General features: G+C 41.1%; 1 protein-coding gene and 1 long non-coding RNA gene across 2 annotated transcripts in view; one reads left to right on the top strand and one right to left on the bottom strand.

The window, feature by feature from the left end:
- Window positions 1–123: 123 nt before the first annotated feature.
- UPF3B (UPF3B regulator of nonsense mediated mRNA decay) overlaps window positions 124–14,701 on the bottom strand; it is a 31,418-nt gene continuing 16,840 nt past the window's right edge. Inside the window, exons 6-10 of the mRNA XM_030209627.1 lie at window positions 7,548–7,591; window positions 6,791–6,979; window positions 5,586–5,746; window positions 3,649–3,961; window positions 124–1,353 (exon numbers count right to left, since the gene is read on the bottom strand). Of these exons, the coding sequence (XP_030065487.1) occupies window positions 1,207–1,353; window positions 3,649–3,961; window positions 5,586–5,746; window positions 6,791–6,979; window positions 7,548–7,591 (854 nt within the window). The 3' untranslated portion in view covers window positions 124–1,206. The remainder of the gene's footprint in view (window positions 1,354–3,648; window positions 3,962–5,585; window positions 5,747–6,790; window positions 6,980–7,547; window positions 7,592–14,701) is intronic.
- LOC115474243 lies at window positions 3,410–13,157 on the top strand. Its single transcript, XR_003942829.1, has 3 exons — window positions 3,410–3,419; window positions 6,564–6,577; window positions 13,082–13,157. It is a non-coding gene; the product is annotated as an uncharacterized LOC115474243 (long non-coding RNA).

Below are 14,701 nucleotides of genomic sequence, written 5' to 3'. Positions count from 1 at the left end.
TACATTGAAAGAAAAAAAAAATCTGTGGCTATGGAAAATAGCATAATTGAGTAACTATTTTAGATCTGCCAAGCAGAAATAATGAACAACTTCCTGGTATTTTGATATTATATATAACTTTTATTGTATGTAGTACAAAATTATTAAAGCTAGTATTCGATAAAGTAAAGAATGTCAATATTAACATTTCCCTGGGCTGTGAAGTACTTAGCAAGGAGTATAAGCAGGAAACACACTTGTCATCCTGCTTAAGAGCAAACCACCTATAAAAACAAAACTGCAAAATGTACAATATGAAAAAAGGTAAACCGAGAAATATCAGTTCTCATTAGTCTCCTGGAAAGGGAACTGAATTACCTGGTTTAAAAAAAGTTGATTGCTAGCATGGCTATGAACCCAGATACCTGGTGACAGTAAGCAGGTATAGAACATGAGCATTCAGATGCAAGAAATAGTTTTAAGGAATCCAACACTGACAAGCTCAGATGTTACTAAGAACAATCCCATGTGCTGTTTACTGCAGGAGTTACAGTGTTCGTTTGGTAAAACTGCAGTGGGTGGAAGAAACCATATCTTGGGCTTGACTTGATAGTTTGGCCTGGCCTGTATCCCCGAAGGAGATTTCCACACTGGGGGGGGGGGGGGGGGGGGGGGGGGGAAAGACTCCTCTGGTAAGAGTGGGCTGTTCAGTTCTTTCTGGCAGCTACATCTATGGAAGGAAATGGGCTACCCCAAAAGGACCAAACTGGACCCAAGTGCAAAGTACTCTGTTAGAGAGTGCTGCTCAGCATTGCAAAAAACAACAACAACAAAAAATGTTTTCAGTGTACTGAGCACTGACTTACAATGCAGCAATCCAAAGAGCCCACTGTCAGATCAAGTGCCAAGACTGAAGATGGAGGACTAGCATTTCTTGTTAAGGCCACATAAGATTTTTGTGTTGCACCCTGGGAAATGCTTCTTTTGCTTTTACAGCGAAGCCCAGAAGCTCCAAGAGCTGACAACTGCTGACTTTCACAATTAAGAATTCATATTACTCCCACTCCATCTCTAGAACACTTTACGCTTTCCTCTGTAGGGCTCCGAGCAGCAAGACATCTTTGCCTGCTTCTTTCCTCTTCTCTTCTCGTTGAAGGCACTTCTGGCTCGCTCTGTCCATGGTGTCTGGTGGCATGAACCTGTGGAAGAAGCCAAGTTCGCAGGCCCTCACTCCTCCTCTTTTATCTCGTGTGTCTCACATTCTTCCTTTCTGTCTGCACCTAGCTCTTCTGACTTTGGGGTATTCTCTTCACAGTGTGCTATCCTACTCCGACTCCGGACCCCAGGCTGGTAAAGCTGCATCGCAGGGCGGTCCTACAAGAAACAAATACGTGTAATAACACAAGCTTTGCAATCTGCTTTGAGGGCATTAAAAGAAATTAAAATGCAGAGCCAAATCAAATCCTTTAGAGTACGTAGTCTGTATAATTATGAAATGGATAAAATGGAAAGAATGCAGAATAAGCTGAAAGGCCGCTATACATACGTATCAATTGGGGTTTCTATTTTTGCTTCTTAAATGGGTATATAAGATTAAAGTGATAAAAAAAGCTGCCTGTATCCCCCCCAAATCTGGATGTTTTAACACAGTTTGCAAGGAAAGAAGACAGAATGACTGGGACTTGATAATATCGTGAAGCATCATGCTGTCAAAATGTTATAATAATGCCAGAAATACAGAGAAAGGGCAGGCATTTCTCCTTTCATATCCTAGAGCACAGAAGACTATAGACGCAGCTCTTGCTGGAGCCAGGAATCAAAGCAGCACAACCTGACCTTTTGAGCAAAACAGAATTTAAGAAGGCCATTCTCCATTTGCCTTTTGGTTTTGCAAGGTGGCAAGCCAAATTAAAAAAAGAAATATATATATTTTATATATCCTTTTTACATTTTGTTAAGAAGATAATTTGTGGTAAAAGCAGCTTAGCAGGGTTTAAAAATGGTTTGGATAACTTCCTAAAAGAAAAGTCCATAAGCAATTATTAAGATGGACTTGGAGAAAGTCACTGCTTATTTCTAGGATAAGCAGCATAAAATGTATTGTACTGTTTTGGGATCTTGCCAGGTACTTGTAACCTGGATTGGCCACTGTTGGAAACAGGATGCTGGGCCTGATGGACCTTTGGTCTGTCCTAGAATGGCAATGCTTATGTTCTTATATAATTTTTTAAGAATTTGTAAATATGTCCTGATCAGTCTCATTACAAGCCTGTATTAACTAGGGTGGTGTTATACTAGTTATTGCAAGAAACGTGTGCTACTTCTGCTTAAAGTAGAATCAGACCAATAAAATGAGGTCTAATTCTATGAAAAAGTTCCAGTACAATAGGACCCGACACAGTCCATGGTTCGGTGGGTACAGCCACCTGCCTCAGAGGTCACAAGTATAGTTCTAAACCTAATGTCAGGCAAACTCGCTGGTGCATGACAGAGAAAACTGAGCCCTACCCTGAGCTCACTGCTGGAGTATCAAATCAGAAAAAACCCCACTATGAACGCCGTTATGAAACATAACGCTTTTTTCCGCTTTGATATTCCAGCACTGAGCTCAGGGTAGGGCTCAGGTTTTTTCTGTCGTGCACCAGCGAGTTTGCCTGACATTAGGTTTAGAGCTACACTTGTGACCCTTGAGGCAGCTCACCGAAACACGGACCGTGTCAGGTCCTATTGTACTGGTGCTTTTTAATAAAGAGTTAAAGACCTCATCACCACAGCTGATCGTCATTTGTTCCATTCTCTACTTCTTTTTTGTTGACGTCACGTATGTAGAGGTTTTGTTCCTGTCTTCCTTTTTTTGCCAGAATCAGATCAATGCCTGCTCAAATAAGAATAAACTTTTGAAAAGATGTGTGGCCATAATAAAAACACACATCTGAACAAGTTAAAAATATGAAGAAAAGTTGCCATTGCACAAAAAAGAAAGGAGACTTTGGCACGAGACCTTAGTGAACAGGTGAGGGCTCATACTGATATTCTAGGGACTACAGGTAGAATTTCAAACAAGCAGCTCAGATGTATTTTCTAAAGCTCAAATATTTGGAGACAAAAATAATAATAATAATTTGCTCGAAACTTCTGCTTGTCTGATTGCTTGTTTCTGGTGGCACATAGGCTTGTAGGCACAAGTGTGTGAGTATGTGTGGGGAAGGGGGGTCCGGACAGCAGACAGGGATGGGGTGAGGCAAAAGAGCTCCTAAGTGAATGTCTGCAAATACAGAGCTAATCACTTTAATTCATTTATCTTAGCAACGGATATTTTGTTTTGCTTTTCTCTGCAAACACAGAAGCCTCTCCCCACCACCTCCTTAAGGCATTGCTGAAAGGTTTTGTTGGCTGTTTTTTTTTTTTTTTCACTAATTTCTACTGTTGTATTATTTTTGGTTGTATGCCATCTTAGTCGCCTCAATGAGTCTGGTTTATAACCGATTCAAGTGTATCAGTGCAGACACCAAGCCAAGTTCAGCTTTAGAACCATTAGGAATATACAAGCATAGCGTGTTTCCCAAAAATACAAGCACAAAATACAAGGCACCAACAAAAGCCTTAAAACTTTACAGCCCAACAGCTTATTTTCCTAATGTACACGTATAAAACTAAAAGGCACAGCACCTTGTTTCTTATTCGATCTCTTTTAATCATTTCCTCTTTTTTGTCTTCTTTGGTGGCTTTTTCAGTTTTATCGCTGTTTATTGTGAAGTCCGCAAACTTCTCTCTCTTTGGCCTTTCCTTGTAGAAGTCTCTCTCCTTTCTGAATTCCTCCTCTCTTCTTCGGAACGTCTTGTCTCGCTCAAATCGCTCCCTCTGCTTATGGCGATCTTCATCTAGGCGTCTCGGTTTCTCCTTCTCTCGCAGTCGTCTTTCCCGCTCCCGCTCTCTCTCGTAGTCTTTCTCCCGATAATCTCTTCCATAGTCGTCTTCAGATCTGCGGATACAATAAAATGAGTGGATTTGGGTTTTAGCCTAGTGATGGAGGTATGCTGCACTACAGTGGCTCTGCTGAGTTGTGGGTCCATGAGTTGTTGAGGGGCAGGGAAGGAAAGTCAACACCAGCTGCAAACATCCATAGCAGACATGGAGTCTACTCTGCTTCCATTCTTCTATCAGCTGAGGAGCTGGGCCTCTGGTATATCATCATCAGTGGCAAAACAAAACTAAGAAAAACTCAAGCCACTAAACCTGACTCACTGGTCTAAACTCCTAATGACTTCTTTCACTAGTCCAACAAAAGCAAATATTCACCACTGATGGACTTCTTAATGCATCAACAAGTGCTTTGCTTTTAATAGAATCCTTTTCAGCAAAACAGTGCCTCTTCACAGATGAAAACAGGGCTTCTGAAACTCGTCATGGGGATTTATTTTATTTTTGTTACATTTGTACCCCACGCTTTCCCATTCATGGCAGGCTCAATGCGGCTTACATGGGGCAATGGTGGGTTAAGTGACTTGCCCAGAGTCACAAGGAGCTGCCTGTGCCGGGAATCGAACTCAGTTCCTCAGGACCAAGATCCACCACCCTACCCACTAGGCCACTCCTCCAAATGGCCAGTTCAGTTTTCAGGGTATTCATAATGAATATGCATGAAGGAAGTTTGCATATATTTGGCTATCTAGCATATGTAACATTTCTTTCATGCATATTCACTATGGCTATTCTGAATTGGATGACTATGGAGTCTGTAGAACAGATGTGGGAAGCCCAGCAAACAAAAACATTCAAAAGTCTTATTGTGATGTCCACTGACAGCAGTGGCCAAGGAAGTATGATCTGTGAGTACCAATACCAACTTTGGGGAGGTGGGGAGCCTTCAGAATGCAACGAGAGCAGTAAGACACAACAAAATTTTAAAAGCTCCAGATTCTTCTCAGTAATAGCAACAAAGACAACAGCAAACATTTTGTATCATACAAAGCAACAGAGGGAATGCCAGGGCTAGATTCAGACATATATACATGGCAGGGCCTCACATTTGAAGGTACCCAGAAACTGTTTGAGGAACCTCCCACCTCACATTAGCTTCTCCAATTTCTGAGAACATTCTCCCACCCCTGGTCCTCTGCCTATGGTGCTATAATCTTAAATATGGCCCTGGGGAAGGTATTCTTTGTTCTTCCTCGACATGGGACAGTTTTATTGGCATTGCAAATGCTCCTCTAGGACTGGAAAAGGTCTATGAAATGAAAGCAGATTCTGAATTGGGTGAATATTCAATGCCGGTTCTGAGATCTTCCAAACTTGGTCGGGTTTTCAGGATACCCCCATTAAATATACAGGGCATAAATTTGAATTTGCTGGTTCTCCAGTATATGTCGATTTGTCTCGTGCATATTTATTGTGGATATTGAGAAAACCCACCTAGCTGCAGGACAGGTTTGGGAAGCCATGCTTTCAAGCTTTTCTATCGGTTATTTCTTAGATGAGTAATGAGCTCCTAGTTTAACGTTATAATTCTCTGTTCTGCTGCATATGGTCATTTCTTTGACAGCCATACACTCAAAACTCTGCACAGCCTGCTCCAAAACATTAGAAAGTGGCGAGATATTAACTTCTTTATCTTCTCTTCTTTCATGTCTCCATCTGATCGTTTCAGAGTTGAACTTTGCCCAGTGGTAATCTTTTCCTCTTTCAGATTCTCCTTTTCAGACTTTCTTGATTTAAATTTTTTTTCCAAATCCCTTTCATCTTCTTTTTCTGGCTTCTTCAGCAGCTGTAAGAAAAGCATGCATTCTAAGTACAACTGAACTGAGACCTGTTCTTGTACATACTCCTGCAATGAATTCTTCTAGAACAATCTTATAAGGGGCATTAGAAAACGGTCATGACTAGAAGGCAACAACAGTCAAGCTAAAGAGACTATGAAGAGTAAATCTTGCCCTAGTATTACTGCGCTAGAGAACAGCCATCTGACAAAGTTCTAAGCATGTGAGTCCTGTTCAGCTCAATTGAGTTGAAGGTACTGTTTGGTTTTGCAATCCTGCAGCACAAGAGACTGAACTGGTCTGGTTCTTCAGGCCTGCATGTCATAATGATAATATCCAGTGCCCAGGAAGCAAGGCAACCCCTACAGGGATTAACCCCCTTTTGCAGTCTCTGCTTGCAGGAGAGTATGGCAAACCAAAATGTCGAAGAACAATCAGAACTGAGGCATTTTATAAGTACCAGATTAACTTTGTGCTGCGTACGTCAATATTTTCTAAGTTTGAAAACTGCATCTGTCACAGAGGAAACTCAAGAGACTGTAAATCCTGTGGTGTGAGCACTTAACACCTGACCACTCAACCACCCAGCAAAGGATTTACTGAGATCTGTTACAGTAATGCTGATATATTTAAAAAGGAAAAAAAAAACCCACCACCATAAAAAAAAGAAATGAAACCCTCAATTAAAAAAATAAATAAATAAAAAACCACCTTGTTATATCTTGTCTGGCAACTGCCTACTCAATGTGAGCATGTAGCTCCGAACAGCTCTACTAGACTGGACACCCAGCAGGGGTTTTCGCCGTATTTCTTCTCACCAGCTAGGCCCTCATAACAAGGTCCCACTGGGGCCCAGTCTAGTCTCCAATATTAGCCAATGGGTGTCACAGTAGAGCGAGTCAGGTACCCTTCCTCCTTAGGAGCTACAGATTCTACAGGTAAAATCCCAGATTTCAGCTAATCTGGACCTGGACATCAAACATGGATGGCTCTTAATGCTAAGAGTCAATGCTTTACCAAGTGACCTCTTCGAAAAGAAAAACAATGCAGACCTTAATCTTAGGTTCATCCTTTGATTTCTCTCTCTCGGTCTCTGGACCTCTCTCTGCTTTCTTCAGCTTCTCTGCTTCTTTCCTTTTCCTTCTTTCTTCATCTTTCCATTTCCTCCTCTCCTCTTCCCGCTGTCGTTTTCTTTCCAGTTCCCTCCTCCTCCTCTCTTCTCTTTTTTCCTCTCTTATTCTCTTAAAAAATTTAGACACAAAAGAAAGAAAAGCCCAAAGATGTAGTTATGGACATGTGAACAGTGAAAATTCTCCAAGGTTTAGTAAAATATTTCATGCAAGTTTGTTCAATTATTTGTAAGTCAAACTGGTGACTAGATAATATTCCACAAATGGAGCTAAAATACACAGACACAGACTGCCTAATGCAACACACACATACATTTTCCAAAGGTTAGGGGCCCTTTTACTAAAGGGTTAGCGTGTAGCTACAGGCTTGCCACGCGCCAATCCACAACTACCGCCCGGTGGTAGTTCCCACCCCCAGCGCGCGCCACTTCCAGTGCTACAGGGTTAGCGCGGGAGGCCTTACTGCCATCTCAATGGGTGGTGGAGTAAGGGCTCCCCACCAAAATGGTCACACGGCAAGTGGTTCACTTACCGCACGGCCATTTCTTTTCCCCACAAATGGTTAGCTCAGCGCGCATCAAAAACATGAGCTGATGCTAGGCCAGGCCCCTTTTTACCTTAATTTATTAAACTAGTGCAAACTTGGAAAGAGATTACTATAGAAAACTAGAAATCATACCTGTCTGTTCTTCAAGAAGTTCAAAAGTGGCGTTGTCTTTTTAGCTACATAAGAGAAAAACAAATTAAGTCACTGATTAGCTCAATCAATGAATAGGATCTAATTCGGTTTCACGTACAAGGTAGCAATGAGAAAGGAGTTCGGTAGAAGAATAAGGTAGATGTTATGCCTTTCAAATGCCTACCATTAAAAAACAAAAATGTAGGAGGTCTTTTTTTAGTTAGATTCAGCAAAATGTACATAACAGAGTTTCAAAATAAGCACAGCTTGTACACTTAGGGCTCTTTTACTAAGCCTATGGGCATCTCAGCATTTACCACAAGCTAAAAAGGCTACCGTGGCTTAGTGAAAGATCCCCTTAAATAGCACATGTAACACTAACAAAACTATATCTAATATCCCTACAGCCCACGAAGCAACAAAGTTTGGGCTGTAGAAATAAAAGAAACCTCTACTGTATAAACAAAGACTTTTTATCTCAAAGTTTCCATCCCATTCCTCTATATCAGCTAGACACCTAGCTACGTAAATATGTAAGACAAGGAGAGAAAAAAAAATAGGCAGAAGAACAAAATTACAGAGCACATTAAAAAGCATGGATTAATGAGGGGAGGGGAGGGGAAATTGGACTTGATACACCACCTTTCTGAGGTTTTTGCAACTACATTCAAAGTGGTTTACATATATTCAGGTACTTATTTTGTACCAGGGGCAATGGAGGGTTAAGTGACTTGCCCAGAGTCACAAGGAGCTGCAGTGGGAATTGAACTCAGTTCCCTAGGATCAAAGTCCACTGCACTAACCACTAGGCTACTCCTCCCCTAAATCCATGAGACAAAGTCAACATGGATTTAGTGAAGGGAAATCTTGCCTCACCAATCTATTACATTTCTTTGAAGGGGTGAACAAACATGTGGATAAAGGTGAGCCGGTTGATATTGTATATCTGGATTTTCAGAAGGCATTTGACAAAGTACCTCATGAAAGACTCCAAAGGAAATTGGAGAGTCATGGGATAGGAGGTAGTGTTTTATTGTGGATTAAAAACTGGTTAAAAGATAGAAAACAGAGAGTAGGGTTAAATGGTCAGTATTCTCAATGGAGAAGGGTAGTTACTGGGGATCCCAGGGGTCTGTGCTGGGACCGCTGTTTTTTAACATATTTATAAATGGCCTAGAGATGGGAGTAACTAGTGAGGTAATTAAATTTGCTGATGACACAAAGTTATTCAAAGTTGTTAAATCACAGGAGGATTGTGAAAAATTACAAAGGGACCTTATAAGACTGGGAGACTGGGCGTCTAATGACATTTAATGTGAGCAAGTGTAAAGTGATGCATGTGGGAAAGAGGAACCCGAACTATAGCTACGCGATTCAAGGTTCCACATTAGGAGTCACAGACCAAGAAAGGGATCTAAGTGTCGTCGTTGATGATACATTGAAACCTTCTGCCCAGTGTGCTGCTGCTGCGGCTAAGAAAGCAAATACAATGTTAGGTATTATTAGGAAAGGAATGGAAAACATCGCTTCATGGTGTGACCACAACTCGAAAATTGTGTTCAATTCTGGTCGCCGCATCTCAAAAAAGATATAGTGGAATTAGAAAACATGCAGAGAAGGGCGACGCAAATGGTAAAGAGGATGGGATGACTTCCCTATGAGGAAAGGCTAAAGTGGCTAGGGCTCTTCAGCTTGGAGAAAAGGAGGCTGAGGGGAGAAATCACAGAGATCTATAAAATAATGAGTGGAGTTGAACGGGTAGATGTGAAGCATCTGTTTATGCTTTCCAAAAATACTAGGACTAGGGGGCATGCGATGAAGCTACAATGTCGTAAATTTAAAACGAATCGGAGAAAATGTTTCTTCACTCAACGTGTAATTAAACTCTGGAATTCATTGCCAGAAAATGTGGTAAAGGCGGTTAGCTTAGCGTAGTTTAAAAAAGGTTTGGACGGCTTCCTAAAGGAAAAGTCCATGGACTTGGGGGAAAATCCACTATTTCCGGGATAAGCAGTATAAAATGTTTTGTACTTTTTTGGGATATTGCCAGGTATTTGTGACCTGGATTGGTCACTGTTGGAGACAGGATGCTGGGCTTGATGGACCATTGGTCTTTCCAGTATGGCAATACTTATGTACTCATGTAATAAGAGAAAAATGTCCCCGAGTTACCAACGTTACACACGTGGGGAGTCCTGTATTGGAATATACTGGCTATAAACAGCAAACACATTTACCTTTCACTAAGTAAACTGCTGCATCTCTAATCTGTTCACCTACAAAGGACCTTCAAACCTTTTCCCACTTATAAATGGCCCTATTTCTCTGTGCAATCAATTTCTCTATGCTGTTTAAGAAATGAACAATTTGTACATAAGTAGAGAAATTCAGGTGCACGATCCGACAGGTGTGAGAAAGTTTGTCATACTCATTAACTTGACCCCATCTTGCAAGTCCCAACTCTTTCCACTAGTGAACTCTTGCAAGTTCCAACTCTTGGCACTAAGCCCACACCTGTTTAAAGATAAGGTTCTCACCGATTGGCATAGGTCATGATTATTGAAAATCTGTATCCTTACTCATTTTATCCCAGAGAATAGTCAACTGTGGGTCAGACTCCCTCCTTCAAAGTTCTGTATCGTTTAGGTAGCCAGATCCTGTTCAATTTTTATCCATTGCTTATATTCATGGTTCTGGAACCACTATCATAGCTCTCCTCTGAGGTTGTCTTACGATAGAGATACAAACCTGGAACCCAGTCCCCCCCCCCCCCCCCCCCCCCAAATTTCCCATCTTTAAAAAAGTAGCTGCCTTGAAAATCTAGGACTTTTTTTGTTCCAAATAAATTTAAGCAGCTTGTCCTGGATGGAAGACAGAACCTTCTTCCTGGGAACTGCAACTGGAAGATCCTAGGCTACTGTACCAGTTTCAGAAAGCATGTTCGTTTTAATAGTGGTCATCCTACCAAAACAAGGTAACATTAGCTGCTCCCACCTCTAATTAGTTTGGGGTAGTTAGTATCGAACAGCCCCGCCAGTGCTATGGCCCAATGAACCCCCAGATATTTTATGCTCTTTCACCTACTTGACATGGAATGAGGTCTTCACAATATCTAGTCTGGCTCTGTCTAGATTAACATTAGAACACTCCAGCTTTCCCCATACTGACTTTGAAAGCACAGATTTTCGAGTACTTCTGTATATCTTTAATCAGATTTGGCAGGGTGATTGTTGGGGATGTTAAAAACAACAAAATGTCATCTACAAAACAGACCTATGTTGAAATCCTGCATACTTAATTTAATCCCCTTAATATCTGGGGCTCCATTACTAGGGTGAATAATAGTGATGATGTGAAGGGAGATTAGAAAGAGATGCCTCCTAAGAGAGAACATAGAATAAACGGTGGTAACTTAGCTAACATAGGGCCCGTTTTACAAGGCGGCAGTAAGCCCAACACGGCTTACCGCTTGCTAAACAGGAAATACTGCCGGGCTACCGCAGTAGCCCAGTGGTACTTCCCACCTCCAGCACGTCGTCATATCTGACGCTACAATTTATTTTTGTAGCACCGGTGTGTTTGCGGCAGTAATCAGGCAGTGCCACGTGCTGCCTGGTTACTGCTGGGTTAGAAGGGGGGCCCTTACTGTCAAACTCAATGGGTGGTAGTAAGGGTCCCCCCCCTGAAATGGCCACACAAGTGCTTTACTTGGCGTACAGCCATTTCCTGCCGAAAAGAAAGATCTACCCTTTTACCTGCTGCAGTAAAAGGGGGCCTCGGCATGCGTTGATGCCAGCACAGGCCCCCTTTTGTCGCAGCTTGGTAAAAGGGGCCATAAGCTCTAGGGTCAGAATATAGGTCACGCCCCCATCTTCTGAATTAATCTTGCTTTGATTTATTGATTTTTGGCTTGTACATTGCTCTGGATTTGTCTTGCAATAGGGGCGGTTTTATCAAATTTTAATAAATATAAACATCTCCTACCCCCACATAGGACACAATCTAGAACTTGAAGTGGACTCTATCACATGCTTTTTTTTTTTTGCATCAGTAAGATGAGATGTCACTATGATTTAATAGACATTTCTAAAACATTATTCTGCAAATTCTGTCTGAGGCCTGCCACTGTGCATTAAATCCCACTTGATCTGGATGTGCAAGGTAAGAAAGTACCTCGCCCAGTCTGCAGGCCAACAACTTTGCACATATTTTTTACATCCACATTAAGGAGCGATACTGGTCATGAAGACTGACACTCCATTTTATCTTTGCGCTCCTTCAGGATCACCGAGATCCAGGCCTCCGTCACTGTTGTGGGAATGGGTTCATCAGACTGTGGTCTGTTAATTACCCTCACCAGCAGAGCAACCAATTCAACAGCAAAGATCTTGTAAACCTCTACTGACAGACCATCTAAACATGGAGCTGTCCCCAGGGACAAGGATTTAATAGCCTCCAGAACTTCAGTGGTGTTGCTAGTTCATATAACTAGTCTGTCTGTATTTGCAATAAATAAGTAAATAAATTCTATTTATTGAAATTTATTAACCGCTTTTGTACAGAATTGACACCATCTACTATCTCTAGGTAATAATCAATATTTTCTCTCAGTCTCTAGGCCACATGTATATAAGTCTTAAGGCATTTCCAAAATATCTTTCTCTACCTAATGGGGAATGCATAAGCAACTCTCCATCCTTGTCTTTAATCTTTGTTATTATTCTATCCACCTAAGTCTTCCTTAGGTAATATGCTCACAGCCTATTTGCTTGATTGGTTTTCTTTTATAATGTGTTTGTTTTAACCTATTACATTTGAAGTCTCTCTCATCACTACTTGTATTTCAGCAGTTCTAGTCTCTGAATTTGAGCCCCTCCTTCCTACTTTCTTATTTAAAATGACTCTATATGATTTTTATCCAGAAAAAACAACAATAGAGGTAAGTTTAGATTTATTATTTATAATTCACCTTTACCCATGGCAGAGTAAAAAAAAATTTAAAATACATACTCCCCGAGCCCATACGCCAGGCCCCCTCCCTGCCCATCTTCAAATCTCTGCTTAAAGCCCACCTCTTCAATGTCGCCTTCAGCACCTAACCACTACACCTCTACCCAGGAAATCTACACTGCTCCAACTTGACATTTCGTTCTTTAGATTGTAAGCTCCTTTGAGCAGGGACCGTCCTTCTTTGTTTATTTTGTACAGCGCTGCGTAACCCTAGTAGCGCTCTAGAAATGTTAAGTAGTAGTAAAAAAATTTTAAAATACATACGGAAACAAATAAAAACACTCAATAGCTTCCAAGACAAAATTAAAAATAAACAAAAACATCAAACCAGGTTATAAGCCAAACATTCCCATCATTCTCTAAGTAAGTCTTTTTGCAGCTGGGCAAGCATGTAAAACAGATGCGTGCATAAACCGTACTATTTAAAGACTTTATAAATAAAAGAGTTCATCTAAAGAAACTGAACAGATGGGAATGGACAAGGGTATTGTGGAATGGAGAGGAGGCAGCTTCTGATGCCTTAGTCCAGTGTTTCCCACATCCAGTCCTGGAGTACCCCTTGCCAGTCAGGTTTTCAAGATATCCACAATGAATGTGCATGAACTCCAGCTGTGTACTCTGCCTCCATTATATGCAAATGTCTTTCATACATCTTCATTGTGGATATCCTGAAAACCTGACTGACAAGGGGTACTCCAAGACCGGACTTGCCTTAGTCTGTGGTTACCAATTGTTTCCGTTCAGACATCACCCTCCATTTATACCAAACACATGACCTACCAGTGAAATTAGAAAAGGTGCAGAGAAGGGCGACGAAAATGATAAAGGGGATGGGACAACTTCCCTATGAGGAAAGGCTAAGGCGGCTAGGGCTCTTCAGCTTGGAGAAAAGGCGGCTGAGGGGAGATATGATAGAGGTCTATAAAATAATGAGTGGAGTTGAACGGGTAGATGTGAAGCGTCTGTTCACGCTTTCCAAAAATACTAGGAATAGGGGGCATGCGATGAAGCTACAATGTAGCAAATTTAAAACGAACCGGAGAAAAGTTTTCTTCACTCAACGTGTAATTAAACTCTGGAATTCGTTGCCAGAGAATGTGGTAAAGGCGGTTAGCTTAGTGGAGTTTAAAAAAGGTTTGGACGGCTTCCTAAAGGAAAAGTCCATAGACCATTATTAAATGGACTTGGGGAAAAATCCACTATTTCTGGGATAAGCAGTATAAAATGTTTTTGTACATTTTTGGGATCTTGCCGGGTATTTGTGACCTGGATTGGCCACTGTTGGAAACAGGATTCTGGGCTTGATGGACCTTTGGTCTTTCCTGGTATGGCAATACTTATGTACTTATGCACACAGTAAAAGTGGCATCAGATTTCCAGTATAGTGTGTGGTGTTCCCTGCCATTAATGCTACAAGCACATACAAGCCACATACAGCTTATCCTGTTGTCCTGTGTTATACTTTTTGAGTGCCCTGACTTAGGGGTCCTTTTACTAAGGTTCGCTAACAGATTTAGTGTGTGCTATCAATTAGCACATGCTAAATGATATGACATCATAGAACATAAAGGGTGTCTTATTTAGTGTACAATAATCATTAGTGCACCTTAGTAAAAGGACGCCTTAGTGACCACAGTCATGTTTTATGCTTCACCCACAAGTCTTCTGGAACCCACAGTTTGAGAACTTCCACTCTGATTATTAGAATATCTGGTATCAAAATCAGGTCAGACTGTAACCCACTGTCAAGGGGATCAGGATTTTTCAGCCCACTCTAAAATTCTAATTTATATCCACTGGGACCATAAATGTCTAATAATAACAAATAGTTACAGTACAATCTTGATTATCCAACCTTTGGTAATCCAACCGTCCGGCATATCCAACAGACCCCTGGTGATTGTCACTGCATTTATTTCTATTAAAAATCCTTGTTTTAGAACAATTTTTGAAAATTGGGAACTCTCTGACTTTGTTTATGCATTGTTTAGGGGGTTTACGCAGAGTTTTCCATATTATATGACTTTTCAGTTATAAGTCGGATAATCAAGACTGTAATGTACTAAAAAGATTATTATTATTATACAGGACTTATACCCGCAAATACCAAAGCAGTTCACTGTAGGTTACAATAGTTAATACAA

Source organism: Microcaecilia unicolor, chromosome 7, assembly GCF_901765095.1.
Source record: "Microcaecilia unicolor chromosome 7, aMicUni1.1, whole genome shotgun sequence".
NCBI lineage: Eukaryota > Metazoa > Chordata > Amphibia > Gymnophiona > Siphonopidae > Microcaecilia > Microcaecilia unicolor.
This window is presented reverse-complemented; position numbering and strand designations above follow the sequence as displayed.